Source organism: Sus scrofa, chromosome 2, assembly GCF_000003025.6.
Source record: "Sus scrofa isolate TJ Tabasco breed Duroc chromosome 2, Sscrofa11.1, whole genome shotgun sequence".
Classification (NCBI taxonomy): Eukaryota; Metazoa; Chordata; class Mammalia; order Artiodactyla; family Suidae; genus Sus; species Sus scrofa.
Window position 1 is genome coordinate 70577984 of NC_010444.4, and position 27952 is coordinate 70605935.

General features: G+C 39.6%; 1 protein-coding gene across 2 annotated transcripts; it reads right to left on the reverse strand.

Moving 5' to 3' along the window:
- ZNF558 (zinc finger protein 558) lies at window positions 273–27463 on the reverse strand. 2 transcript variants are annotated; one of them, XM_003123168.4, is made up of 8 exons: window positions 27207–27463; window positions 26287–26371; window positions 16626–16754; window positions 16012–16100; window positions 14991–15117; window positions 7410–7505; window positions 6816–6898; window positions 273–6340 (listed from the first exon to the last, which is right to left on the reverse strand). In XM_003123168.4, the coding sequence occupies exons 3-8, from the start codon at window positions 16654–16656 to the stop codon at window positions 5558–5560; spliced, it is 1209 nt and encodes a 402-aa protein (XP_003123216.1). In that variant the 5' UTR covers window positions 16657–16754; window positions 26287–26371; window positions 27207–27463; the 3' UTR covers window positions 273–5557. The 2 variants fall into 2 exon arrangements, with proteins under 2 accessions (XP_003123216.1, XP_005654844.1); XM_005654787.3 differs by having other exon boundaries at window positions 27280–27433.

Below are 27952 nucleotides of genomic sequence, written 5' to 3' on the forward strand. Positions count from 1 at the left end.
TCAAAACAGATTTCTAAGGTAAATCTGCTTTTCTTTTTGCCCCCTTCACTGTGGTTATGTTATTCATTTTCATATAGTTAATCCATTTGTTATCATTTGCATTCCATTTTGCATCCCCTCCACTATATGGTGGATTTTTGTTTTTGAACTCACAGTAATATTCACTCTTTGTAGTGCTACAATTCTATAGGCTTTGGCAAATACTAGAGTTATATATCCATCAACACAGTGAACATAGACAGACCTGAAAAAATAATTTCATCAGTCTCAAGTTCCTTTGTTCTGTCCCTTTATAGTCATCGCCCTCTGTCATTACCCCTTGCTCCTGGGAATCATTGAATTGCTGTTCTTCCCTAGAGTTTTGCTTTTTCCAGAATGGCACATAATGGAATCATACAATAAATGGCTTTTTACACTTGACATAACAAAGCTGATATAAACTTAGGTATGTTACATACAGTGCAATGTACAGGTCTTAAATATATACAGCCAGTGCATTCTGATAAATGCACATACCTAGGTTACTCATACTCCTACTGAGATATAGAACATTCTCCTCACCCCATAAAGTTCCTTCCTGTCCCTTCAGCCAATCCCTGCTCCTCCCTTACCTCCTCCCCCACAAGTTCAGCTCAGATTAAAATAATCACTGTTCTGATTATTTTTCTATCACAGATTTTTTGCTTGTTCTTAAAATTCATACAAATATAATTGTACAATATTTACTTTTGAGTGTGGCTTATTTTGCTCAGTATAATCCTACAATGAATTTTAATTCATTCATAATGAAAGATGAAATAAATATACAATGTTTCCTATATACCAGAAAGTCTCATGGGTGCTTTACATATATTAACTAGTCTAATCCTTAATATATGTTTACAGAGGCACTCTTTTTTGTTCCCATTTTACAGAAGAAGAAACTTTAGTATGAAAAGTCTGTCACTTGCCTGAAGCAACTATCTCTAAAGGAGAGAACCAAAATTGAGCAGACGAAGACAGAACTGTGATAAGTTAAAAATGAGGACTACCCTTGATCCCATGGGGAGTTCTGGACCTGGGGTGGCCCTTCATGGGTGTCTCAAATTGAGGCAAATTAATTGCACGTTTGTACTCCTCAAATGAACCAGTCACTGTAAGTGAACTAGCCCCTCAAGAGTTGCCATCACCTTAGGTGTGGCATTTTTCTTTGGTCCAAGGAAATTCCTAGTGAATTGGCTGCACAAGCCATTAGCAGCCAACACTTCCAGCAGTTGAACTTAGTTCTAAAAGAAGTCTCCATTAGGGTCCACCAATTATGCCACTCAGATATACTTGCTTCTAAAAGTAAATGCACATAGGATTTTGGTGGCTCTTGTTGCCTGGAGAAATGTACAAGATCAGTGGGACAAATTAGCTGTCCACAGCAATTTTCAGTGTTGCTGCTGATACTTTTAGCATCACATTCCTCTACTACTCTCTCCTACATTTCCTTCACCCTTGACAAGCATCTCTGTGGTCTAGGTAGCTTACTTGGAGGGATAATCCATATCCTCATCACTGAAGAGTCTGAATACCTGGCCACGACATCCTTCTCAGATTATAGCTGTTACACTTAACAAAATTGGGAAGAGTATCAAGAAACATCCCACTGGATTAGCTGAATGCCAAATGTTTTCTTCTTGGCCATCACTGTTTAACAAGACCCACATCTGGATGACAGGCTCATTACCCACACCAGAAGTTATGGTGACGTCTCTCTTTGTATGCTGGTCTCATAGCAGCCATAAAGTTCAATGGGACTCTTACTTTGTCTCCTTTACCCCTCAAGGAACCAAAACTTTAGGTTATTTTTTGTACTCTCCTCCCAACCCCATACCCATGGAGGAAACAATTTTAGACTACAGCTGGGAGTATATCAGTGCTTTGACAGGCCCAGGATGCTACAGTAGCTATGGAATTCCTAGGCAGGGTCATAAACTTTCCACCCAGGTAACTGACAAGAGTAGATTCTAAGAAGCAAAAGAGGTGAGCAGTTCTAGTTTCCTTCCCCTTGGTGGATCCCTTTAACTCTACCTTGCTGCACCTAGGAAGGTTAGTCAGTATGAACTATTATCAATGGGCTTCTGGCTGGGTTTGGTTAAGGGGGAGTCTAGGCATGAAACTGAAGTAAGAGACTAAGTCTGGCACTGGCTATTCCCTGCAGAACCTGGGACTGAATGCTACCTCTGACCTCCTTGAGAGTCCTCCTGCAATACATTTCTCTCCTCTCTTGTCTCTTGATTTCAGTAATTGTTCCTTCAAGCTTTAGTGGTGTTAGAACTCTGCCTTTACCAGCTACTGGTCCAACAACCTTTTAGTCTTTCTACATCACTCCTACAAAACTCTGTAAGTAGCCCCTTTATGAAAATTCTACTTGAATTGTCCTAGTCTGAGTGTGTCAGTTGTTTCCTGCTTAGGCTGTAAATGATATACCAACTCACTAAAAGGAGAAGGAAAGCTCCTAACAATAACCCATAAAACACAGAAAGAGAGGGATCTACCAAGTCTCTGACCACATCATCTTCTCACCATACCCAACTTATTCTACTCCATTCACACTGACCTCGGTGGTGTGGGCCTCTGGATGCCAAAACTACTCTTGCTACACAAATTCATGACTCACCGTCCCAACTCATTAAGGTGTCTAATATTAGAGTGCCCCTTAACTAAGAGGCTTTTCATTCCTATTCTACATAAAATAGCAAGACCTCAATTCCCTTTAACTATCTTATACTGCTTTACTTTTCTACATTACACTAACATTATTTTCTTGATTTTTTTCTACAAGGAAAAATCAACAGGATTAAGTAATGGCAAAATCTGAGTTTCATTCATTGTTATAGACACCAGTCTCAAACAGGAGTTGGCATAGAGAAAATACTCAATAAATAGGCTACTGGTTAATAGCATATACTATGTGGATTCAAATCTGGCCTCTACCACTCACTAGTGAGTGAACTCTGGCAAGTAATATAAGTGTACCATGCCAATTTTCTCATCTGCAAAATGGGGTAATAATAGTACACCTTTCTCAAGCTTATAATGAATACTCAATAAGTTAATGTCCATCAGGCATTTAGAAGAGTGCCTGGTTTGGGGGAAGGGCTATATAAGTGTTTGATCATTTACTATTCCACTAAAATACTTTGCAATGAAAAAACACAGTCCCTACATAAGAACAAATCACAAAGTAATACCTAACCATGTACTTATTTCTATTACATAAAAATACATAAAGAAAAAAGTAACAGAATTACCAAAATGAATTTTTTAATCCATATCCATGATGGAAGACTTTAATACACATCTATCACTAAAAAAGCTTGAAAGAAAAAGAACTTGAATGTACATACTATATCTGAAAACACAACTGGCTTGAGTTAATGGGAATATATTCTATATCCAAAAATTAGAGAATACATGTTGTTTTTCAAAGAAAACTGGAGCATTTATAAAAGCTGACCAACAAATAATATTACATTCAGCTGGACATCAACATAAAAGCAACTCAAAAACAACCTCCTCCCAAATCACTTGGGTTTCAACTAGTTAGCGATTACTTCTAATCATGTAAGAAGTCTAGGAATAAGCAGTCCATAGCTGACAGAGCCAATCAGAGGCTCCTTGGGAGCCCAAACCATGGTTAACTTTTGCCACATTGTGGTTTTTATCATGATCAAAATATAGCTCTTCCAAATCTAGGCCTTGAGTCTACTTTCAAGAAAAAGAATAGGTAGGATGAATAGAACATGGGTGAGGCAGACAAGCTGCAAAATGTTCCCCCTAGTGACTCTAACAATTTCTTATGGCCAGCACAGTGGGACAATGCCTCTCTGAGCTTCTGCGATGCCTCACAGATTGAGTATTTCCAACACTACTCATCAACAACTTGAAAAAAATCTTTTTATTCTTTAATAAATAGGGGAGATTGGACTACGGTCTAATTTTTACTATAATAAACTAAATCACTCAGGAGATATTCAGAAATGCCTTTATGAATATGCAATATACTAATGTTTTAGATTAAATGACATGTATTACATACAAAGCTATAGAACGTAATTTAGGGTTTATTTCAGAGTATAGCTAGAGACATGTTTATACCTAAACAAAAAGACTGAAAATTAAGACTGATGCTCCAATCTAAGATGAGACACTGATAAAAGTAATCCCACACTCAACATGTATACTTTTCATTCCCAGTTTAAATTATTCTGTGGCCACTCAGAGAAGAGCTAAGGCAATTTCATGTTGAGTACCTTCCTAATGTTCCCCTCCAATGTGACTTCTCAAGTCAACAAAACAAGAATCACCAAGAGATTTTCCAAAATTAATCCACTTCCAGGTTTTGCTGCTCCACGAATTTCACATTTTTCCTAAGTTAAGAAGTATCATTAAAAGTACTCCCTCATTCTTTATACTCACAAATTTTTCTGCAGTGAGTTTTCAGTTTGAGGAATGTAAAAAAATGGAAGCTTTCCAATACTGATGACATTCAATGGGACTTGTTCTCAAGAATAAATCCTCCTATCTCTTAAAAGTTGAGAGAACACTGAAGGCTTTTCCATAGTAACTACACTCAATATCTCTTCATCTTCTGCTCAATAATATAAATGCTTTTGCTATAAGGTTTTCCACATTCCTTAGGTAAGTGCTCCTCTGTAGTGTTTTCTCATGTGTGTTCTAAGTGAAAAGTGAAGACTTTTACTTTCTAATGATATTCACAGGATTTTCCCTAGTATGAATTGTCACATGACTCCCTAGATGTAGTCCTCAGATTTATTGCCAATACATAATCTTTTCTGCACATGAGGGTGAAATTTGAGCTGAAAGCTTATCACAAAGATTAGACTCATGGGGTTTCTCTCACGAGAGAATTAACACAAGAGTTATTGAATGTTCCTTTATACTGAACAGATTCAAAGAATGAGGGTGGTTCTCCTGAAGGGTCTTTCCCTCATTGATTTCATAACAAGCTTCTCAGATGGTTCCCCAAAATTTCTGTCCCCTGGTACTCATATTTTGTGTGGTCTTTTCCCACATTGTGTCAGGACTGGTCTGTGTCAAATACGGAAATGATATGTCCTTCTAAGGCTAGGTCACAAAAGACAATGCATCTTTATATCAAATGCTCTGGGAGGAAACTGCTTCTACATCATAAAGATACTCAGCCCTGTGGAGAGTCCTACATGGTAAAAAAAAAAAAAATGAAGATTCCTTGCCAGCAACCTGCAATAACTTGCCAGACATGTGAGTGACCCATTTTGGAAGTGGACTGTTCAGCAGTAAAGACACAGATGACTGTAGCAGCCATTGACATCTTGACTAGAACCTCAAGAGAAATACTGAGTCAGAACTACACAGCTAAGCTGTTCCGAATTCCTGACCTATAGATAATCAATGTTTGTTGTTTAAAGCCACTATGTTTAGAAGGAAAATGTGTTATACAGCAATAGATAACGCATACATCTAGTGTGAGTTATCACACGTTGTCTGAGAGATATGAAATCAATGAATGCGTTTCTAGTTATTGTAGTCAAATCCACCTATTATGGATTCTCTTGTGCACAGAAAGGTAAGAGTTAGTGGTGAAAGATTTTCCACAATGATTACATTCATAGGGTTTTTCTCCAGTGTGAGTTCTTACATGTTTCTTAACAGCTGAGAGATTATTAAAAGCTTTCCCACAGTTACTGCATTCATAGGGTTTCTCACCAGTATGAATTCTCTTGTGCACAGTAAGAGAAAAGCTACTGCTGAAGGATTTTCCACACTGATTACACTCATAAGGTTTTTCTCCAGTATGAGTTCTCATATGCTGGGTCAGATAGGAGCTCTTCCTAAAGGTTTTCCCACAATCATTGCATTCATAAGGTTTCTCTCCTGTATGAATACTATTGTGCCCAGTAAGGGAGGACCTGGTGCTGAAGGCTTTGCCACACTGATTACATTCATGATGATTCTCCCGTGTATGAATTCTCTTGTGGCTTTTGAGGTTACAACTAGTGCGGAAAACATGAAAGCACTGGTTACATTCATAGGGTTTTTCTCCAGTGTGAATTCTTACATGCAGTCTAAGGGATGAAGGATCGTTGAAGGCTTTCCCACAGTCATTGCATTCATAGGGTTTCTCCCCATTATGTATTCTCTTATGAATAGTAAGATAAGATCTACTGCTGAAGGATTTGCCACATTGATTACAGTCATAGGGTTTTTCTCCAGTATGAATTCTTTTGTGCTGAGTAAGATTAGATTTTGTGCTGAAGACTTTAAAACACTGATTACATTCATTGAGTTTCACTCCAAGATGACTTCTCTCCTGTTAAAAGATGAATGAAAACTTATAATTTATATTATTTTTCAATATTCAATGCTGTCATACAAATCCTCCTTCAGGAATTCTGTTACATGACTATTTTACATGCTCATTATATGGCTTTTTCCCAGTTTGAGCTCTTAGAAATTAAAAAGGATATTCATTTCCACAAGTTTTTATCATATTCACAAAGCATTTTCTGATAAATTTAAGAACATTTTATATTTTGATAGTCAATATTTTAGTCACATTTAAGGAAACATTTACTTATGGAAATTCTCAGCGAAGAAACACTTTTGGCACTAACTTATAGTTTTCTCCAAATTCTCAACTGGTTTACAGTATCTCTCCTGAGATAACCATCATCTCATGTATAAACATTTCCTTTTAATGACTCTCCTATTTATTTCATGGCTTTTTTAACTTATGGAATCCTCCTACTGTGAAAAAATAGAATTATCACTGGTGTTAGTCTTACCGCTTGTACACCATTAGAATGTTCTTTTCTAAAAACATGCTTCTTAGGAGTTAAGTATTTGGCTTTAAGTACAGTCTCCAAATCTGAAACAAATTGAAGAGAAATTTAAGCCGATGGAGAAAAGAAATACTAAAGTGCACACATGAGTAAAGGCAGACTCTGAGGGATTAGGATTTTTGAGAAGGTTTGCAATGAAAGGAATATGAGTATGCAAATTATAGACATTAAAAAAAGGACTCTAAAAGGATTAAGATTGATCTGAGATTTACAAAAGAAGGAATCATCTGGAAGGCAAAGCAGGAAGAACTTAGACAAAGGGCTCATATGAGACCTAAAGAAGGAAAAGAGACGTGTCTTTTTTTTCCACTCTCTGAATCCAAAGTAAAGTATGAGATGTTGAACAGAAAGTTAAAAAGTAAAGAAAGAGGGTGCATGAGGAAACTCATCATACCAAATGTTCTTAGTCATCTCAGTCAGAAAAAAGGGCATTTTACAAAGTTCCCTGATTAGCATTTCCTAATACTCCTATGCCCTGAATTGATGGCCAGAGCTCTTCCTCAAAAAGACTATTTCTCATATCCACCTAGTGCTCACCTGGACAGCTGCCTGGAAGAACTCCTCTCTCCTCTGTCATCACCTTGTCTTCTTGCTCCAACTGGGAGATCAGACTGGGTTTATCAATATGATACCCTATTTGTAGAGAAAAGACATATGTTGTAGGGGACTGGGCAGGTGACAAGTAACTCCATGAAACTGAAGCCAACAATTCTTAAGATGGGCAAGTGTGACTTTTTGGAGCAATAGAACAATTATGCCTAAATTCTAATGAACTCAGTAACTCTTGGGAAACAAAAATACAAGCAACCTCTTTCAATATCCAGGGTGATGGGACACACAGAGTCCCAAAGTCCATATTCACTTCAAAAACTATAAAGCTTTTAAATATGGAGAATGTAAAGTCAGTATAAGAAATAAATCTTCAGTTCACAGGGAAGGCATTAAACAGAAAGTTCTATGAGCAAGGGGACCATGTCTGTCTCTTTTATCACTATACTCCGACACCCCAGAAACAGAATCAGGAACAGAGAGACATGATTAAGAAAGACTTGTGAGAAGTGAGGACAATGAAAATCATGGAATATGGAACTTCCACAGTCCCTCCCTCTGCAAAAAACTGAAAAAAACTCATGAAAACCATCAGAATCAACTTTATTAGAACTCTGAAAACTTACCAAAAGTTTACAGCAAGCAAAAAAACGTTTAATCAAGGACAAAAAACAGCTGACATTTTAACTAATCCTTGCCTCATTCTCTACTCTTTTCTTTGCCTGTGACCTTGAAGATGACTCCTAGTACTAAAAGAAGTAAGACAGACCCTATTCTCAACAAACTGAATTTTGACTTTTCTGGTGGCTCCCTGAAAGACTGGCTCAAAGAGCTTGCCTTTACTTCTCTGACCCCAAACTCTTCAAGGGCTAAGATGGTTAGCCAGTGGACATATGCTGAAAACACTAAAAGGCAATATACTAGCCACCACTGCCTAAGGCAAGCAGAAACAGTAGAAAAAAGACAGAACAAGAAGTATGGACAAAAAGTATAGAATATGATGCTTTGTGGGAATTTCTGAAAAATCTCTTTCTTATTCCTTTGAATCTAGAAGGCCATGTGCAAACCCAGGCTTGGGCACATGCTAAGAAAAGATATGAGAGGACTCGTCTTTGATGGACCTTCAGGCTCTGTACAAGGAGGAAGTGAAAACTTAGGCAAAGTTGTACTGCCTGATTTTGAAGGTATGCCCCTGTATAGAGATTGGAAGGTTTTGGTTTTTGTTCCACTGTTCAAGGACATTTGATAAATCACTAGCTAACCACTAAGCTTAACAAACAGAGTCTTCAGTGGCCACATACAACAATACTGACATTACAAAAATGAGTTCAGAAAAGATCATTAAACATACATACTATATCAACAAGAATAAGAAACAATGACAGCAAACTCTAGGGATGGGGAAAAATTTGATTCCAGAATTACTATGTTACAATATTTCAAATGTTTAATTTTTAACAACGAAAAATTATAAGGCAGACAAATAAAGGTATGGCCTGTTACCAAAAAAAAAAAAAAAAAAATTAGTAAAAACTGTCCTTAAGGAAGCCCAAACATTGGACTTAATAGCCCAAAACTTTAAATCAACTATTATAAAAATACTCAAAGATTTAAAGGAAATCAGCTGCAAAGAAACCATAAGAACAAATCCTGATCAAATAGAAAATGTATTAAAGAGCCAGAAATCATAAAAAGAAACCAAGCAGAAATTATGGAGTTGAAAAGTACAATAACCGAAATGAAAAATTCAGGAGAGGAGTTTAGCAACAGATTTGACAAGAAGAAAGAATCAGTAACCACCAAGACAGGACAATTTATATCACTCTGAAAAACAGAAAGAAAAAAAGAATAAACAAAATACGACCAGAGCTGAAAAGACCTATGGGATATAATTAAAAACATACTAACATACAAATTATAGGAATCCACTAAAAGAAGAAAAGGAGCAGAAAGAATATCTAAAGCTATAATGAGTAAAAACTTCTCTAGGAGTTCCCATTGTAGCAGAAATGAATCTGACTAGCATCCATAAGGATGTGGTGTTGCCGTGAGCTGTGGTGTAGGTCGCAGATGGGGCTCGGATCTGGCATTTCTGTGGCTGTGGCATAGGCCAGCAGCTACAGCTCCAATTCGACCCCTAGCCTGGGTACCTCCATATGCCGTGGGTGCTGCCCTACAAAGAAAAAAAAAATTCTTCAAATTTGATGAAAGACATAAATGTATACAGCCAAGAAGCTTAACAAACCCAAAAGAAGATAAATTCAAAGTCAAAATCCATTCCAAAACACATTATAATCAAACTGGAAAAACAAAGAGTATCCTGAAAGTAGCAACAGAGAGGTTATTCATCATGTGCACAGGATTATCAGTAAGAATAACAGACAGTTTTGAATTAGAAACCACAGAAGCAACAAGATAGTGGGATGAATTATTCATACTGCTTTAAGGGGGAAAAAAAAGTTACCTAAAAATTCTGTATCTGGCAAAACCGTCCTTTAAAAATAAAGACATTCCAGAGTTCCCGTGGTGGCGCAGTGGTTAACGAATCCAACTAGGAACCATGAGGTTGCGGGTTCAGTCCCTGCCCTTGCTCAGTGGGTTAAGGACCCAGCGTTGCCATGAGCTGTGGTGTAGGTTGCAGACGCGGCTCGGATCCCGCGTTGCTGTGGCTCTGGCGTAGGCCGGTGGCTACAGCTCCAATTCGACCCCTAGCCTGGGAACCTCCATATGCCGCGGGAGCGGCCCAAGAAATAGCAAAAAGACAAAAAAAAAATAAAATAAGATAAAATAAAAATAAAGACATTCCCATGAACAAAATCTGAGTGTTTGTCACTATCTATCCTACCAAAAAAACTAGTAGGAAACTTTCAAGCTTAATGAATAGGCAATGAATATTTACTCAAATCCACACAAAAATATAAAGAACATCAATAAAGAAAAATGCACTATTAAATAAAGAAGTCAATAATAATTGCTTATTTTTTGTTTATAGCCCCTATATTTTTGGCTGTGACTCTTCTTTTTTCTAATATGATTTAAAAGAGAAATGCCTAAACCAAAAATTAAAAATTCTTGTTAATGGAACACAATGTATAAAGTTACAACGTATTAAAAGAAGCAGCATAAGGAAGGGTGCAACTAGCTATACACTATATATACTGAAATAAAGTTGCTATTAAATCAAAATAGACTATTTAAAATTAAAATGATAATTGCAATCACTCAGGCAACCACTAAGAAAATAACTAAAAAACATAAATAGAAATAAGAAGGGAATCAAAATAGTGCACTAGAAAATACATAACACAAAAGTAAAGAATGATGGAGAAACTGAGGAATAAAAATGACGTAAGACATGTAGAAAACAAATAGCAAAATGGCACAAATAAGTCCCTCTTTATCAGTAATTTCATTAAACGTAAATGGATGAGTATGTCCAATTAAAAGGAAGATTTTGGCAGAATGGATAGAAAATAATTCAATTATTATGCTATCTATAAGAGACACTTTATTTCTAAAAACACCGATAGGTTGAAAGTCATCATATGCAAGAAGATATTCTATGTAAACCACAGCTAAAAGAGAGTATGCCAATACTAATATCAGGCAAAAAAGACTTTAAGACAAAAATTGTTACAAGACACAAAGAGAGGTATTATATGATGATTAAAAGATCAATTAAGCAAGAAATGTAACAATTATAGACATACGTATCTAATAACAAGTCTAAAATATATAAATTCGAAATCGACAGAATTGAAGAGAGAAACAGAGTTTTGCAATAATAGCTGCAGACTTCAATGCCCCACTTTTTACAACCAGTTAAAAGATCAACAAGGAAATAGGACTTAATTCTACAAACTTACTAGATATAACAGAAACAAAACACTTCACCCAGACCTAGACATTTCTTCAAAGAAGACATACAAATGGCCAATAGGCACATGAAAAGCTGCTCATCATCACTAATTATTACAGACATGCAAACCAAAACTACAATGAGGCACCACCTCACACCAGTCAGAATGGCCAAGATTATATATGTCTACAAATAATAAATGTTGGAGACGGTGTGGAGCAAAGGGAACCCTACTACACTGTTGGTAGGAAAGTAAACTGGGGGTACAACCACTATGGAAAACAAAAAACTAAAAACGGAATCACCATATGATCCAGCAATCCCACTCCTGGGTATATACCCAAACAAAACTATAATTCAAAAAGATAATGCACATCTAGGTTCACAGCAGCACTGTTTATAATAGCCAAGACATGGAAACAACCTAAATGTCTATCACCCAATGAATGGATAAAGCAGATGTGGTGTTGTGTATTTATGTGTGTATACACACACAAGCACAATGGAATATTACTCAGCCATAAGAAAGAATGAAATAATGCCATTTACAGCAACATGGATGGACTTAAGAGATTATCATACTAAGCAAAGTACGTCAGAAAGAGAAAGACAGAGTTCCTGTTGTGGCACAGTGCAAACAAATCCGACTAGGAACCATGAGGTTGCAGGTTCAATCCCTGACCTCGCTCAGTGGGTTAAGGATCCAGCAGTGAGCTGTGGTGTAGGTCACAGACACGGCTTGGATCTGGTGTTGCTATGGCTTTGGTGTAGGCCAGCAGCTGTAGCTTCAATTAGACTCCTAGCCTGGGAACCTCCATATGCTGTGGGTGCAGCTCTGAAAAAAAAAAAAAAAAAGACAAATAGTACATGATACCACTTATATGTGTAATCTAAAATAGGACACAGGAGATCCCGTCATGGCTCAGTGGTTAACGAATCCGACTAGGAACCATGAGGTTGCAGGTTAGATCCCTGGCCTCGCTCAGTGGGTTAAGGATCCAGCATTGCCATGAGCTGTGGTGTAGGCCAGCAGCTATGGCTCCAATGAGACCCCTAGCCTGGGAACCCCCACATGCCGTGGGTGTGGCCCTAAAAGCAAAAATTTTTTTTAAATTAAAAACTAAAAAAATAAAAAATAATAAAATAGGACACAGAAGAGCATAATTACAAAACAGAAACAAACTGGCAGACATAGAGAACAGACTTTCGGTCGCCAAGGGGGAGGGAAGGTTGAAGAGGGATGGATTGGGAGTTTGGGATTAGCAGATGCAAACTTGTATATATAGGATGGAAAAACAACAAGGTCCTTTTGTATAGCATAGGGAACTATATTCAACAACCTGTGATAAACCATAATGGAAAAGAATATGAAAAAGCATATACCTATATGTACAATTGAGTCGCTTTGGTATACAGCAGAAACTAACACATTGTAAATCAACTATAATAAAATTAAAAACAAAAACATGGGAGGGAGTGGGAGTCTGGGGTTAGTATATGCAAACGTTTGCATTTGGAGTGGATAAGCAATGAGATCCTGCTGTATAGCACAGGGAACCATATCTAATCACTTGTAATGGAACCCGATGGAGAATAATGTGAAGCAAAGAATGTATATAAATGTATAACTGGGTCACTTTGTTGTACAGCAGGAATTGAAAGAACACTGTAAATCAACTATAATAAAAAAAATAAAAAAAAAAACTTCACCCAACAACAGAGTATACATTTATCTCAAGTGCATGTGAAACATGCTCTAGAACAGAACATATGTTAGGCCACAAAATGAGTCTAAATAAATTTAAAAATAATAAAATCATACAAAGTATCCACTCTGGCTATAATAGAATCAAATTAAAAATAAGTAACAGAGGCTATATGTTGGAAAATTTAATATTGTTAAGATGACAACACTAACCAAAATGATCTACAGATTCAATAAAATCACTATCAAACTTCTAAAGGCTTTTTTTTTTTTAATAAATGGGCAAGCTGATACTAAATAGACAAAGCAGTCTTGAAAAAGAACTAAATAGGAGGATTCACACTTACTGACACCAAAACTTACTTCAAAGCAATAGTAATTGAAATAATATGGTTCTTGCACAAGGATAGACATAGATCAATGGAAAGTAATTGATAGTAAATACACTCACATTTATGGTCAAATAATTTTTGACAATTCTGCCAAAACAATCCAATGGGGGAAAGAACAGTCTTTGCTACAAAGGTGCTGGGACAACCAGATAAATACATGTAAAAGAATGAAGTTGACAATTTCTCCAAGCCATATGAAAAATTAACTCAAAATAGATAAAAAGTTTAATTGAAGAGATAAAATTAGAAAATCCTTAGAGGAAAATGTAGAGGTGAATTTTCAGGACCTTGGATTTGGCAATAACCAGGTATGACACCAAAAGTACAAGGAAAAAAAAAGAAGAAAGTATATAAATTGGGCTTCATCAAAATTAAAACTTTTGTGTATCAAAGGACACTATCAAGAAAATGAAGATACCACAGAATGGAAGAAATCATTTGCAAATACGGTCTAATATTCAGAATATTCAGAATAAATCTCTACCACCCAAGAATAAAGATAACCCGGAGTTCCCATCATGGCGCAGCGGAAACTAATCCGATTAGGAACCATGAGGTTGCAGGTTTGATCCCTGGCCTCATTCAGTGGGTTAAGGATCTGGTGTTGCCATCAGCTATGGTGTAGGTCACAGACATGGTTTGGATCCCGTGTTGCTGTGGCACAGACCGGCAGCTGTAGCTCTGATTCAATCCCTAGCCTGGAAACTTCCCTATGTCACAGGCATGGCCCTAAAAAGCAAAACAAAACAACAACAATAACAACAGCAAATAGGCTAAGAACTTGAATAGACATTTCTTCAAAAACTATATACAGTTAACCAATTACATGAAAAAATACTCAGTATTGTTAGTAATTACGGAGATGAAAATCAAAACAATAGGAAGATAACCGGACCCAAGAGGATAGCTATAATCAAAAAAGCAAATGTCTGGAAAGATATGGAGAAATGAGAATGCTCATACATTAGTGCAGCTGCTGTAAAAACAGGTTGGCAGTTCCTCAAAAAGCTAAATATAGTAATATATGACTCAGCATTCCACTCCTAGAGAACAGAAAATCAGTGTTTAAACAAAAACTCATACGAATATTCATAACAGCATTATTTACAAAAGCCAGTAAGTAGAAACCACCCAAATGTTTATAAACCACGAAAAGGATAAACAAACTGTGTATATTCAGAAAATGGAAATTATTCATTGGAATATATTCCTTATTAAAAAGGAATAAAGAACCTATGCAAGTTACAACATACCTAAACTTTTAAAAATTAAGTTGACTAAAAGAAACCAGATATAAAAGATCACACATTTTATAATTCCATTGATATGAAATGTTCTGAATGGTCAAACCCACAGAGACAGAAAGCAAATTAGTGGTTGCCAACAGTGGAGTGTGGGGAAGGTAAAAGGTACCCACCACTTAATGGGTACAGGTTTCTTTTAGGGGTGATGAGAATATTCTGAAATTAGACAGGCTTTGAACTGAAAGCCGCTGAATAGTATACTCGTTGTATAAAATGACTAAAATGGTGAATCTGAATGATAGATATCTCAATCTTAAAGGTCTTATTACCTGAGTCATTAAATAAATGTAGGAGTGATGTCAAGCTTACCAAGCGATGCCAGGTTCCTGCAGTTCTCCAGCGTCACATCTCTGTACAGTGTTCGTTGCGAAGGGTCTAGCAGTGCCCACTCTTCCCGGGTGAACTCCACTGTCACATCCTCAAAAGTCACCAAGTCCTAAGTCATCACAAAGATCATGGCTTAGCTAAGAACCACTCCCAGCAAAGTTGACAGGAAAAGAGCCAAAAGCAAGAGGAGTAGGAAAATGGAACCCAAAGCAGAAGATGTACAGGAAGGGTTCTGAGCTCTGCTCTCAACTGCTTCCAGGCTCAGCCCTGAACACTCATCTCTTGTTACTTATGTCCACCCCCAATGTTAAATGCATCTCTAACACCACACAGGTGATTTTCTTTCCCAGTGACACTATGAAATCCTGCAATCAAACTCCCCTCAACCTTAAAGGTTGAGCATAGGCCTGGGACATTGCAGAAATCAAAGAAATACTTGGTCAATGTATGACTGATGCCCTAGTGGTCATCATCAATTGTTTGAGTTTAGGACACAGTCATGTCTTTCACTAGCTTCCCCTTAAATGTCTCAGCAGAACATGATGTAGACAGCGACCATAGAGGAAGCTCTGCATTGTAGGAAATGCTGACATGTGCTGACATTGTTTGGGTTGCCCCAAACCCTCCATCAGATGCCTGAAGATCTGATTTGGCTCTGATGCTCCAGGTCATTGAAGGATAATAGGTCCAACTTTTGGTCAAAGGAAATGATGATTTGGAAAAAGAATGTCTAGAGTTTTCCGTCATGGCTCAGCAGAAACGAATCTGACTAGGAACCATGAGGTCGCAGGTTCGATCCCTGGCCTCGCTCAGTGGGTTAAGGATCCAGCGTTGCCATGAGCTGTGGTGTAAGTCACAGAGGCGGCTCAGATCTGGCATTGCTGTGGCTGTGGTGTAGGCCAGCAGCTGTAGTTGCGATAAGACCCCTAGCCTGGGAATCTCTATATGCCGCGGGTGTGGCCCTAAAAAGACAAAAGACAAAAAAAAAGAATATCTGACTCACTTGTAACCAGCTTGTCAGGAAGCCATTGGCCAACCCTTCCTCCTCTGTGCATCCTTTTTGATGAGAGATTGGGTACAAGGAAGACTGAGCTGGAGAAGAAGAAATGTCACAAGAATCCAGGCTTGTCTCCTGTTCTCACACTCACAAATCTGAAGGCTTGCATGCGCACACACACACATGCAAACCGGTCTATTCCCACACAGCACATACCCACAGCCATACACTCACACCCAGTTTCCACAGGGAACTGTTTTCTCATCCAGGGCCAGAAAACAGGGTCAAGGGTCTTACCGCATTGGAGGAAAAGATTACTATATCCATTTATGCAGATAAAGAAATTGAAGTCTCAAAGGACACCACTGTCATTTTTTGCAAGTTTATAGAAAGAATTAGAGATATAATGCCAAAGCTCCCACACATTCATCACACAGGGGACATCTCCACAGATACTCAAACCAGCTAAGTCCCAAATCCCAAGAACCACAGAGTCAGATACTAGAGACCTCGGTGCTCCTGGGGCAACACTCCCGCCTAACGTGCTCAGCCCCCTCTCCCTGCTCTGTGGTGCAGGGGCCTTTAATGCTTAGACTCTGAGGGCTGACCCCAACACTCACCACAAGTAGGGGACAGAACCATGGTTGCCATCCTGTAGTGACTCCGACGGTAAGTTTTAGTGAACAACAGGGCAGTGGAAGGGCCAGGACACTCCTCCTCTTCTCCCCACAATGCACTCAGTCAGGGCTCTGGAATAAATAAGAAAGCACAAAGAATTTGCCAACAGGCATCCCTCTCTAGGCTACTGAGGATGAATCTTTCAGAGCCTATCTACTACATCCTCCTTCAAAATGCAATGTATTTTAATAGTTCTTTACTTTGCTTAGCAGGGATGAACTCAGGACCACGTGATGGCAAGATGTGTCGGCCTCTGCCCATGGTGGTGGATACTGCTCCACCCCCCTTAACACCTCACCTTCACGGAGTCTCAGGGCACTTTCTTCCCATCTACGTGGTTGTCACAAACACATTCCGTTATAATCCCTTATTCACTGGAGACTCTGGCCCCTGACTCCCAATATTCTTACAATCTCCCCTCCCATCTCACCCAGACGACATTAGAACCCCTGAGGGTGACCCTCACAGTATTACAAGTCTGTTCCCACTCTGCCTGGGTCACATGCTTCCTGGGCACCACCCTAAACTCTGTCAACACCTGACACAATTCTACTCTCAAGAACAACAGTTCAGAAATTTCTCTCTATAAAGCCAATCTCCTAAACCTCAACCTTGTTCACCCATTTTTTTTTCTTTCATTATGTGTGTTCTCCCACGCAAAGGACTCAGCCCACTCTCTCTGTAACTCTCTTGCCAGAGCCACCTTCTCTCCTCATCTCATACTTACCCTGCTTAGATCTCACTGACCTTCAATGTGACAAATTTCCTTACCTCTACCTCCTACCTTCACTCTGGCCCAGCGGAACTCCAACCAGGCATGATACAATCATGCGCCTGCTCCATGGCAACATCTGGGCAAACCAGTCTACAGAAGAGCTGCCATATTACCACCTCTAGAAAAACACAGTCACCAACATGAAAAGAGCACTTGACCCTGCAAGACAATCCTATAAGTCAATGTAGCTCCGTACTCATGAACCCTTCTCATATCTCTTTAAATCTCACACAGCCTCACCTTTTCCCTCTATGGAAACCAGCATTCTGAATAGCCTGAAGGATCCAAGCTTCCTGGTATTCACAGCCACAATGAATCAGAGCTGACCTGTTGACCCAACAGTGAACTGCGAAGGTGACTTCCAGAGCTATGTCTCTACAAGGCACTGCAGCTTCTGCTTGGTCTTTTGGACTGCCTGCTCTAAGGGATGGCAACTGCCATGTCACAAAGACACTCAAAAGCAGCCCTGTGGAGAGACCTACTTGGACAGGAACTGTTCCCTCTAACAGTTAGCACTAATGTACCAGCATGTGAGTAAACCTCCTTGCAAGTGAAGCCTTCAGCACCAGTCGAGCCTTCAGATGACTGCAGCCCCCAGCTGATGTCCTCCTGCAACCTCACAAAAGTCCCAAGTCAAAACCTTCCAGCTAGGCCGCTGTTAAATTCCAGAACCATGAAAACCATGTGAGATGACAAATGATCACTGTTTTAGTCACTAAGGTTAGGAGTGATTTGTCATGCAGCAATAGATAACAAAGATGCCATCATTTTCAGCAGACAGCCCCACATCCTACTTCTCAAAGTCATCTTCACTAAAACTACATTCTGCACCACAGAGTCCTCCCTCTTCCTTGTTATAAACCAGAACCTGGCTTCTCTTTTAAGACCAGGCTCTGCAGCTCTGTTCTGTGTTTCAACTTACCTGCCTTTTTAGGAGCTGTACACCATCAATTATCTCCCCCTTCCTTTCAAGCTCTCCCACTCTTTCAGACTCCCTCACACCATTTAAACCCAATGGTGTGTTTCTGGAAGTGAGATAAATCTATCCTAAGCACACAATGTTCTTTCTAGTTACCACTCAGTCTCTCTCTCTCATCACAGCCAGTTGTTTTTTTTTTTTTTCTTTCACTCTCTGTCTCATTTCCTCATGTCCCACTTACTCCTACACACAGTTTAATTTTGTTTCCACCATTATCAATTCAATCACTAAAATCACCACTGATTAACAGAACAAATATGCAGCCTGCAACTACACTGATACCATTTCTTAGCTGTCAACAAAGACTCACAGACTCAGAGGACCACATTTTTCACTGGCAAGGCTGTAGAGAAAAGCACTCTTCTACACTGTTGGGGTACAACTCTTAGGGAAGGAAAACTGTCAGACTCAAGCAAAATGCCAAAATTTACCATTTCCCTTTCACTCAAAGTACAAGGAATCTATACGAAAGATACACAAATACTAAAAGACATTGGTGAGATTATTCATTGTGGCATTACCTATAATATCAAAGGACCAGAAACACAAATGGCCATCAACAGGAAACTGGTTCAATACTACGGAATTTCCACCTAATGAAGAAACACAAAGCCAAAAAAAACCCAAAAAAACAAAAGAGAGGATCTCTAGGTATTGATGGAGAGTCTGATTCCCCATAACTTTAAGTGAAAAACAAAACAAAAACAACAACAACAAAAATCAAGGTACAAAGCACTGTATATAGAATGTTTTCTTGTTATAAGAAGGAAATGTCTCCTTTCCCCGGAGTTACAGAATAAAATCTAACTCCATAAAACCAGCTTCTTATTTTTTGGCTGCCCCAAAGCATGCACAAGTTCCTGGGTCAGGGATTGAACCCATGCCACACAGTGACCCAAGCTGCTAAAGTGACAACTCTGGACACATAACCTGCTGTGCCACAAAAGAACTTCAAAACAGCTTCTCAAGGTCTTTCTATGTGTCCTTCCTATACCCCAAAAATAAAAGCAATAAAGTGATTTGTGCAGAGAGGGGAACACTGGACACTATGAATGAATATCAGGTGAAAAACTGTTGCAGGGATTCTTTGACTCCTGGACCTGGTATGGAGACAGATGAATACCTATGTCCCAAATTTCTCCATGTTCTATGCCTTGGAATCTGCAAATATGTGACCTTACATGCAAAAGGGATTTTGCAGATGTGATCACAGTGAGGATCTGAAAATGGGGAAATTATCCTGGATTACACATGCTGATCCACTGAAATCACAAGGGCCCTTCCTTCTATGAGGGAGGCAGGAAGGTCAGGGTCAGAGAAGGAGATGTGAGGATGGAAGCAGAGGTAAGAGAGAGAGATTTAAAGATGCTCTGACTGGCTTTAAAGATGGAGGAAGGAGCCACAAATCGAGGAATACAGGTGGTCTCTACATAATGAAAAAGGCAAGGAAATAGATTCTTTCCCTGAGCCCCCAAAGGAAGGCAGCCCTGCCAACTCACTTAGGACTTTTGACCTCCAGAATGACCAGAAAATAAATTTGTGTTACTGTAAGCCACTAAGTTTACATCATTTGTTACAGCAGCCATAGAAAACTAGGATAGCCTCTCATAACAAACCTTCCCCAAGGTCTTGGTCTGAGTCCAGCAGACCCAAACAATTGCTGCGGAACTTCCCCACTCTTCAGGTGGAAGAAGTCTATATTCTTCCCACCAGGAATCAAATTCACATTTAGAAACAGTAACACGCATGAGATGTGAAGTGAGAGGAGGGCTGGAATCCAGCCACCTCCAAAGCCCCAAGCAGAGGGCAAGCTGAGAAGGTGCCTGGGACAGGCCCAGAGTACCCTGTCAAGGTCTTTGGCAGCTGAAGTCTACTATTAGGGAAAGAGAGGGTCACTGTTCAGTTTACAGATTCAGTTACTCCTGCACCCAGATACATGTTGGTGTTGATAGAGGGTCAGAGGATGGGCTACTCTATACCAGTATTGCTCAGCACAGTTTCTGGGTACTGATGGAGAGTCTTATCTATGTTCTATATTTCTCCTCTGTTCATCATGGCAGTCCACATTTTCTATTTCATCAGAGATAATGAAACAGAAATAGAAAATGATGAAATAGAAAAGCTGAACAGACTAATCAGTAGCAAAGAGACTGAATCAATAATCAAAACCTCCCAACAAATGAAAGCCCAGGACCAAGCAGCTTCACAGATAAATTCTATCAAACATTCAAAGAACTCATACTAATCCTTTTCAAACACTTATAAAAAACAGAAGAGGGAGGAATTCTTCCAAAGTTTACAAGAAAAGTATTACCTTGATACTGAAAACCAGAAAAGAATGCCACAAAAAAAAGTTACAGGTCAACATCCCTGATGAACACAGATGCAAAAATCTACAACGAAATACTAGCAAACCTTGGAGTTCCCATCGTGGCGCAGTGGTTAACGAATCCGACTAGGAACCATGAGGTTGCGGGTTCGGTCCCTGCCCTTGCTCAGTGGGTTAAGGATCCGGCGTTGCCGTGAGCTGTGGTGTAGGTTGCAGACGCGGCTCGGATCCCGCGTTGCTGTGGCTCTGGTGTAGGCTGGTGGCTACAGCTCCGATTCGACCCCTAGCCTGGGAATCTCCATATGCCGCGGGAGCGGCCCAAGAAATAGCAACAACAACAACAACGAAAGACAAAAGACAAAAAGACAAAAGACAAAAAAAAAAAAAAAAAGAAATACTAGCAAACCAAATTCAACAATAAATTAAAACTACCATACACCATGATCAAGTGGGGTTTATTCCTGGGATGCAAGGATGGTTCATCATCTGCAAATCAGTCAACATGATACACCACATAATGATATGAAGGATAAAAATCATATGGTCGATCATCTCAATACAAGCAGAAAAGCATTTGACAAAATTCAACATCCATTTATGATTTTTAAAAATCTCTACAAAGCAGGTATAGAGGAAACATACCTCAACAGAATAAAGGCCACACTCAATGGTGAAAAGCTGAAAGCTTTTCTTCTGAGATCAAGAACAATAAAGGAATGCATACACTCTCGCTTTTATTCAACACAGTATTGTCTTAGCCAGAGCAATTAGACAAGAAAAAGAAATGAAAGGCATATAAATTGGAAAGGAAAAAGTAAAACTTTGTCACTGTTTGCAGATGACATGATTTCACATACAGAAAACACTAAGGACTTCATCAAGGAGTTCCTGTTGTGGCTCAGCAGGTTAAGAACCCAACTAGTATCCATGAGGACGCAGGTTCAATTCCCGGCCTTGCTCAGACGATTAAGGATCTGGCATTGACACAAGCTGTGGTGTAGGTCACAGATGTGGCTCAGATCTGGAGTTGCTATAGCTATGGTATAGGCTTCAGTTGCAGCTCCAACTCAACCCCTAGCCTGGGAACCTCCATATGCCGTGGGAGCGGCCCAAAGAAATAGCAAAAAAAAAAAAAAAATTAAGAAAGTAATCCAATTAACAACTGCATCAAAAAGAATAAAATACCCAGGAGTAAATTTAACCAAGGCTACAAGAAAACTATAAGACATCAATGAAAGAAACTGAAGAAGACACAAATAAATGGAAAGATATTCTGTGCTCATGGATAGGGAGAATTAGTAATGTTACAATGTTCATACCACCTAAAGCAATACAGATTGAGTGTTAACTCTATCAAAATTCCAATGGTATTTTTCACAGAAATAGCACAAACAATCCTAAAATTTCTATGAAACTGAAAAAACAATCTTGAGAATGAACAAAGCTATAGGCTCACACTCCCTGGTTTTTAACTATATTACAAAGCTACAGTAACTAAAACAGTATGGTATTAGCATAAAAATAGACACAAAGAGCCCAGGAATAAACCCACTCATATATGGCTAATTAATTTATGATAAAAGAGCCAAGAATATACAATGAGAAAAGGGCAGTCTCTTCAAAGAATGTTGTTATGGAAACTGGACAGTCAAATGCAAAAGGATGAAACCGGACCACTATCTTACACCACACACAAAAATTAACTCAGAGTGGATTAAAGACTTGATCATGAAACCTGAAATCATAACATAAATGATAAGCTCCCTAACACAGGTCTTAGGGATTTTTTGAATCTGACACAGAAAGCAAAAGCAACAAAAGCAAAAATAAACAAGTGAGACTATATAAAACTAAAAGCTTCTGTACAGCAAAGGAAACCATTGGCAAAATGAAAAGGCAAACTACTGAATAGGAGAAAATGATTATAAATCAAGTATCTGACAAGGGGCTAATACTCAAAATATACAAAGAATTCATACAACTCAATAACAAAAAAAATCAAAATTAAAAATGGACAAAATATCTGAATAGACATTTTTCAAAGGATGACACATACAGATAACCAATAGGTAAATGAAAAGATGCTCAACATCATTAATCATCAGGGAAATGCAAATACAAAACTGTGAGATATGCCCTCAAATCTGTGATAATGGCTACTATCAAAAAGGCAAGAAATAACAAGTGTTGGTGAGGATGTAGAGAAAAGAGAACCATTGTGAACTGTTAGCAGGAATGTAAATTGGTGCACACACTCTGGAAAACAGTATGGATGTTTCTCAAAAAATCAAAATAGACCTAACATATGATCCAGCAATTCTTATTCTGGGTAATTATCAAAAGAAAACAAAAATACCATTCAAAAAGACACACACACACACATAAACATATCCATATTCACTGCAGCATTATTTACAATACCAGGACACAGAAACAACCTTAAGTTCTAGCAATGAATGAATGGGTAAGAAATTGTGGTATACACACAATGGAAAATTATTCAGCCATAAAGTAGAATGAAATCTTGTCTTTTGCATGTATACATTCTTTTTTCTCATATAAAGTGTTCCATCATGTATGTGTAACTGGGTCACCATGCTGTACAGTAGAAAAAATATGTAAAAAAATTTTTTTAAATACTTAAGTGAATTTAAACAAAAGAGAAATAAACACCAAGAGGAAAATAACCAAAAAAAAAAAAAAGAAAAATCTTATCTTTTGCTACAACCTGGATGGACTCTAAGGGCATTATGCGAAGTGAAATAAGTCAGACAGACAAAGATCTATGATCTCCCTTATACACAGATGCTAAGCAATAACAACAACAACAAAAATAAGCTCACAGAGATAAAGAACAGATTGGCAGTTGCAGAGGTGGAGGCTTGGAATAGACGAAATGGGTGAACTAGTTTTTTTGTTGTTGTTTTTGGGGTTTTTTCTTAATTTTAAAGAAAAGTTTTTTAAAAAATTTTAAATAAAGAAATGTTCTATACTACTCTGTCCAACATGGCAGCTACTAGTCACATATGGCTACTTGAAATGAGGCCAATAGGACTGGGAAAAGGAATTTTTAACCGCATTTTTTATTGGTTTAACTGCAATAGCCACATGTGGGTAGTTGCTAATGTGTTAGACAGTCCAGCCATAGACAACAGGTCTGACCTCTAGCATGTGCAGAAGGGGCGCTGTGAGAGGCAAAGTAGGATGAAAAAGATGCCTAGGTGAAGCGAATGCCTGCAGGTTTGCAGAACCAGCAGCTAAGAACACAGTAAGAGTTCTATGCCAACTGACAAATGCACATATGAAAGGAAACATCATTACATTCTCTCAGTTCTAAACTCCTAGGTCTCTTTTTTCTACTTCTTTCCAACTCTACAGCCATTATTCAGGCTTAGGGAACAATCAATTCATTCCTTAAACTTCCCAACACTCTTTTTTCATTTTTAATCCTTAGGTCCATTTTAACTCACGTGCATAGTAGGCCAATCATCCTTCTGCTCACATTTCTTCAGGGTCTTCCCACTGGTCTTAGAACAGAGTCCAAAGTAATGCCTGATCTGGTCCTACCTGCCTACCTCTTTGGTTTGGCTGACACCCCTCTCCCTTGGTTGGCTCGGCTCAGCCACTCCTGTCTTATCAGGCCATGGAGGACACCAGGCTTTCTGCTTCAAAGGTTGTCCACATACAGTTCCCTCTGCCTGAAATGTTCTGTTGAACCCTATGACTCACTAAATCCAGTCCCAACTTTAGCTCTTTTATTCAGTTCTTCTCAGGAGGGCTTACCTGTTCCCTCAGGTTAAGACCTCTTGTGCCAACTCCCCCATCACTCTTGTCACTGATTGTTTAAAATCCAAATTTCCTATTATAATATAAATTCCACAGAGGCAGGACAAACTCCCTTTGGTTCTCCAGGGTCCCTATGCATCTGGCTCACAGCCTAGCTCATAAAAGATGATGAACCATCCTGGTTTGCCTAGAAACCTAGTTTAAACCTTTAATGTCCTGTGCCATGGCAAACCACTCAGTCCTGAATAAAGTAGGATGATGGATCACCACAAATTGTGCAAAGAATGTCTACTGCATGACAAACAAACATTCCATTTAAAAATGTTACAGGAAAGATAGAATTAAAAAGGCATACACGCAATTAATAAAACCCAACAAATACAAAATTACTCAATATGATTCTCTGCAATATAAATCCTGACTGTTATTTCAGAAAAGTTTAAAGAAACAAAGTAAATTCTTATTAGAAGGCAAGGTGTAGAGGACAATCTTTTTGGAAATTACTACCCTACCCTTCAATCTACAAGTTGTTGCTTAGTATTCCTCCAAGGGATTTTAAATCTCATTAAGAAAAAAACAAAGGAGCTCCCCTCTTGGCTCAGTGGTTAACGAATCCAACTAGGAACCATGAGGTTTTGGGTTCGATCCCTGGTGTTGCTCAGTGGGTTAAGGATCTGGCGTTGCCGTGAGCTGTGGTATAGGTCGAAGATTGGCGGTGCCGTGAGCTGTGGTGTAGGTTGCAGACATGGCTCGGATCTGGCTCGGATCTATGCTGTGGCTCTGGCGTAGGCTGGCATAGGCCAGTAGTTGTAGCTCTGATCGGACCCCTAGCCTGGGACCTCCATATGCCACGGGTGCGGCCCTAGAAAATACAGACACACACACACAAAAAGAAACAAAACCAAACAGAAAACACTTGCTCAAAATACATCTGGTCAATTTAATTTTAAATTTTTGTTACAGGAGTTCCCGTGATGGCTCAGTGGTTAACGAACCCCACTAGCATCCATGAGGACTCAGGTTTGATCCCTGGCCTCGCTCAGCAGGTTAAGGATCCGTCATTCCCATGAGCTGTGGTGCAGGTCGGAGATTCAGCTCGGATCCCCCATTGCTATGGCTGTGGTGTATGCTGGCAGCTACAGCTCTGATTCGACCCCTAGCCTGGGAACCTCCATATGCTGCAGGTGTGGCCCTAAACAAACAAAAGACAAAAAAAAAAAAAAATTCTGTTGCAAATATAAATAAGTTCAAGTTATTTTTTCCCTCAGTACCCCATATTTTGAATCTTTGTGGAGGATTTAAAGGAGTTTTTGAATTCAAATGGTAGCAGTCCTGAGAAATGTTGCTGAGTAGTTCTGCTAGTCTTCAGTGGGATGGCTTATACTATTACACGCACACATAATAAGTTTACACTTATATATAAAATCCTACAATTTTTAGTACTATGGAATGCAAATAAATCTATATTTCCATTACACTTACAGTTGTTTACATGTTTAATGTGTATTTACCTGCACATAACTGTATTTACTTAATTTTTTACACACACATAACCACACACCTTACTATCTTTTCCTTGAATATAATCCATCAAATATAAATAAATGTTTTTAAGATACTCTCCCTCTCAGCGACTCCTTGTGTTTACAATCTGAGCCCACAGTAGGGCCTATTAGCACTTCTGCACAGCTGAGGCTGCTGGAATCTGTTGCTACAAGTTCACATGATACTCACCTGGTCATACAGAAATCCACAGATCAGTGAGGACATGTGAAGCTTGAGGCTAGTTTCAAGTCAAGCATGAACAGAGACGTTTTGTCTGTGGCGGGAAAAAAAAGAAACAGGGGACAAAAATTCTTTTTGAGGCCCTTTATAAGAAGCCTGTATTATAGGGTGTAATACAGTTGCTGGATGGAAAGGCCATACCAATCACTTTTCCTTTTTGGATTTACTGTACTTATGTAACGTGTAACTGTTGGCTATGACTGGTTTTCCTGATCCCTATCCAGCCATCTGCTCCTCAAGTGTAAGAAAGCTTCATGTGCTGTGCATTTGCCTTGCTCAACCCATTTGGCTAGATAGAAATTTTTTGGTGACTCTACGCACTTCTAACACGGCTTGTCACTCAGGGGCGCTAAAAGTGACTCAACTAACCTTTTAAGTTCATTCAGGGCTTTGAAGATTTCTGAGACCCTAGAGCGGGGTTTCCAAACCTCGGCACTATTTATAATGCTTTGTCATGGGGGCTGTTCAGTGCATTGTAGGATGTCCAGCAGGACCCTGGCCTACACCCACTAGATGACAGCAGCAGCCCCTCCCATTTATAACAACCAAAACAATGCTTCCAGACGTGATTAATAAAAGTCCCCTAGGGGAGCAAAAATCACATTCGGGAAAGATGTTGAAGAGGATGGACGGAAGAATTCTCCGGAAGGGGTGACAGCGGCGCCCAGAGCTAGGAGGAAACGGAAGCTACGGGCTGACCAGAGGCAACTTGAGGCCCCACGGGTGGAAACGCGGCTCTCGGGAAAGAGAGGAACGCCAGAGCCCGTGACTGGAGTGCCCCAGGCCTATGCCCTTCCCTAAACTCCTACGATAGCCTCAGGCCTGCCCGCCGCGCACAGAGTACTGCCCCTCTCATAGGTCGAACATACCACATGAATCCCGTTCCCCGCGGAGAAGACAGTACACAGCACGCAGCAAACCACCCCGCAACTCCTTCCTCACCAACACCCCGCGCTTCCGCTTCCGGTCTCGGGCTGGCAGCCAAAAGCTCCAGTTTCCGGTGTCTAGCCGCCCCCAAGCGGGGGGACACTGAGGGGCTGCGGTTTGAGGCTGCAGAAGGGCCGGCAGCCTCGCACCCTAGCCTCAGAAGAAGGGCTCTCGCTCGCATAGTGGTGGGCGGTGGGCTGGGTCAGCACCAGGGCCTGAGATCCGTTTTAAGGGGGCGGCTGTGGGCGTGTACCAGCTTGTGGGCGGAACCAAGCCTGGAGGGCAGGGTTGTGGGCGGACACCCATTTCGGAACCGGACTGAGGGCGGCACCGGATCTTGCGGATCTTGCGGACGGTTACTAGTCTCCTAGCCTGAAGGTAGGTGGAGACCAATTCCGAGGGCCGGTGTAAGGCGGGTTGGGGCTGGGTTGGCAGTGCAGGAGGAGTGTGGGAGAAAAACAGCCCCTTGAAGGCGGGACTTTCCACGGATTCCCCAGGCTGTACAAATATATGAACGCTGAAACAACTTTTCTTCAATCCTTCCTACTTGCGGAGCCTCACACAGTGCAGTAAAACAACATGCGCATATTCAAGATTTTTACTTTTGTGCTTGAGTGCAGTTCTTAATTTTTTTAATTGGATCATATATGCACATTTCTCTTTGACTTGCTGTCCCAAGCCAGTTAGG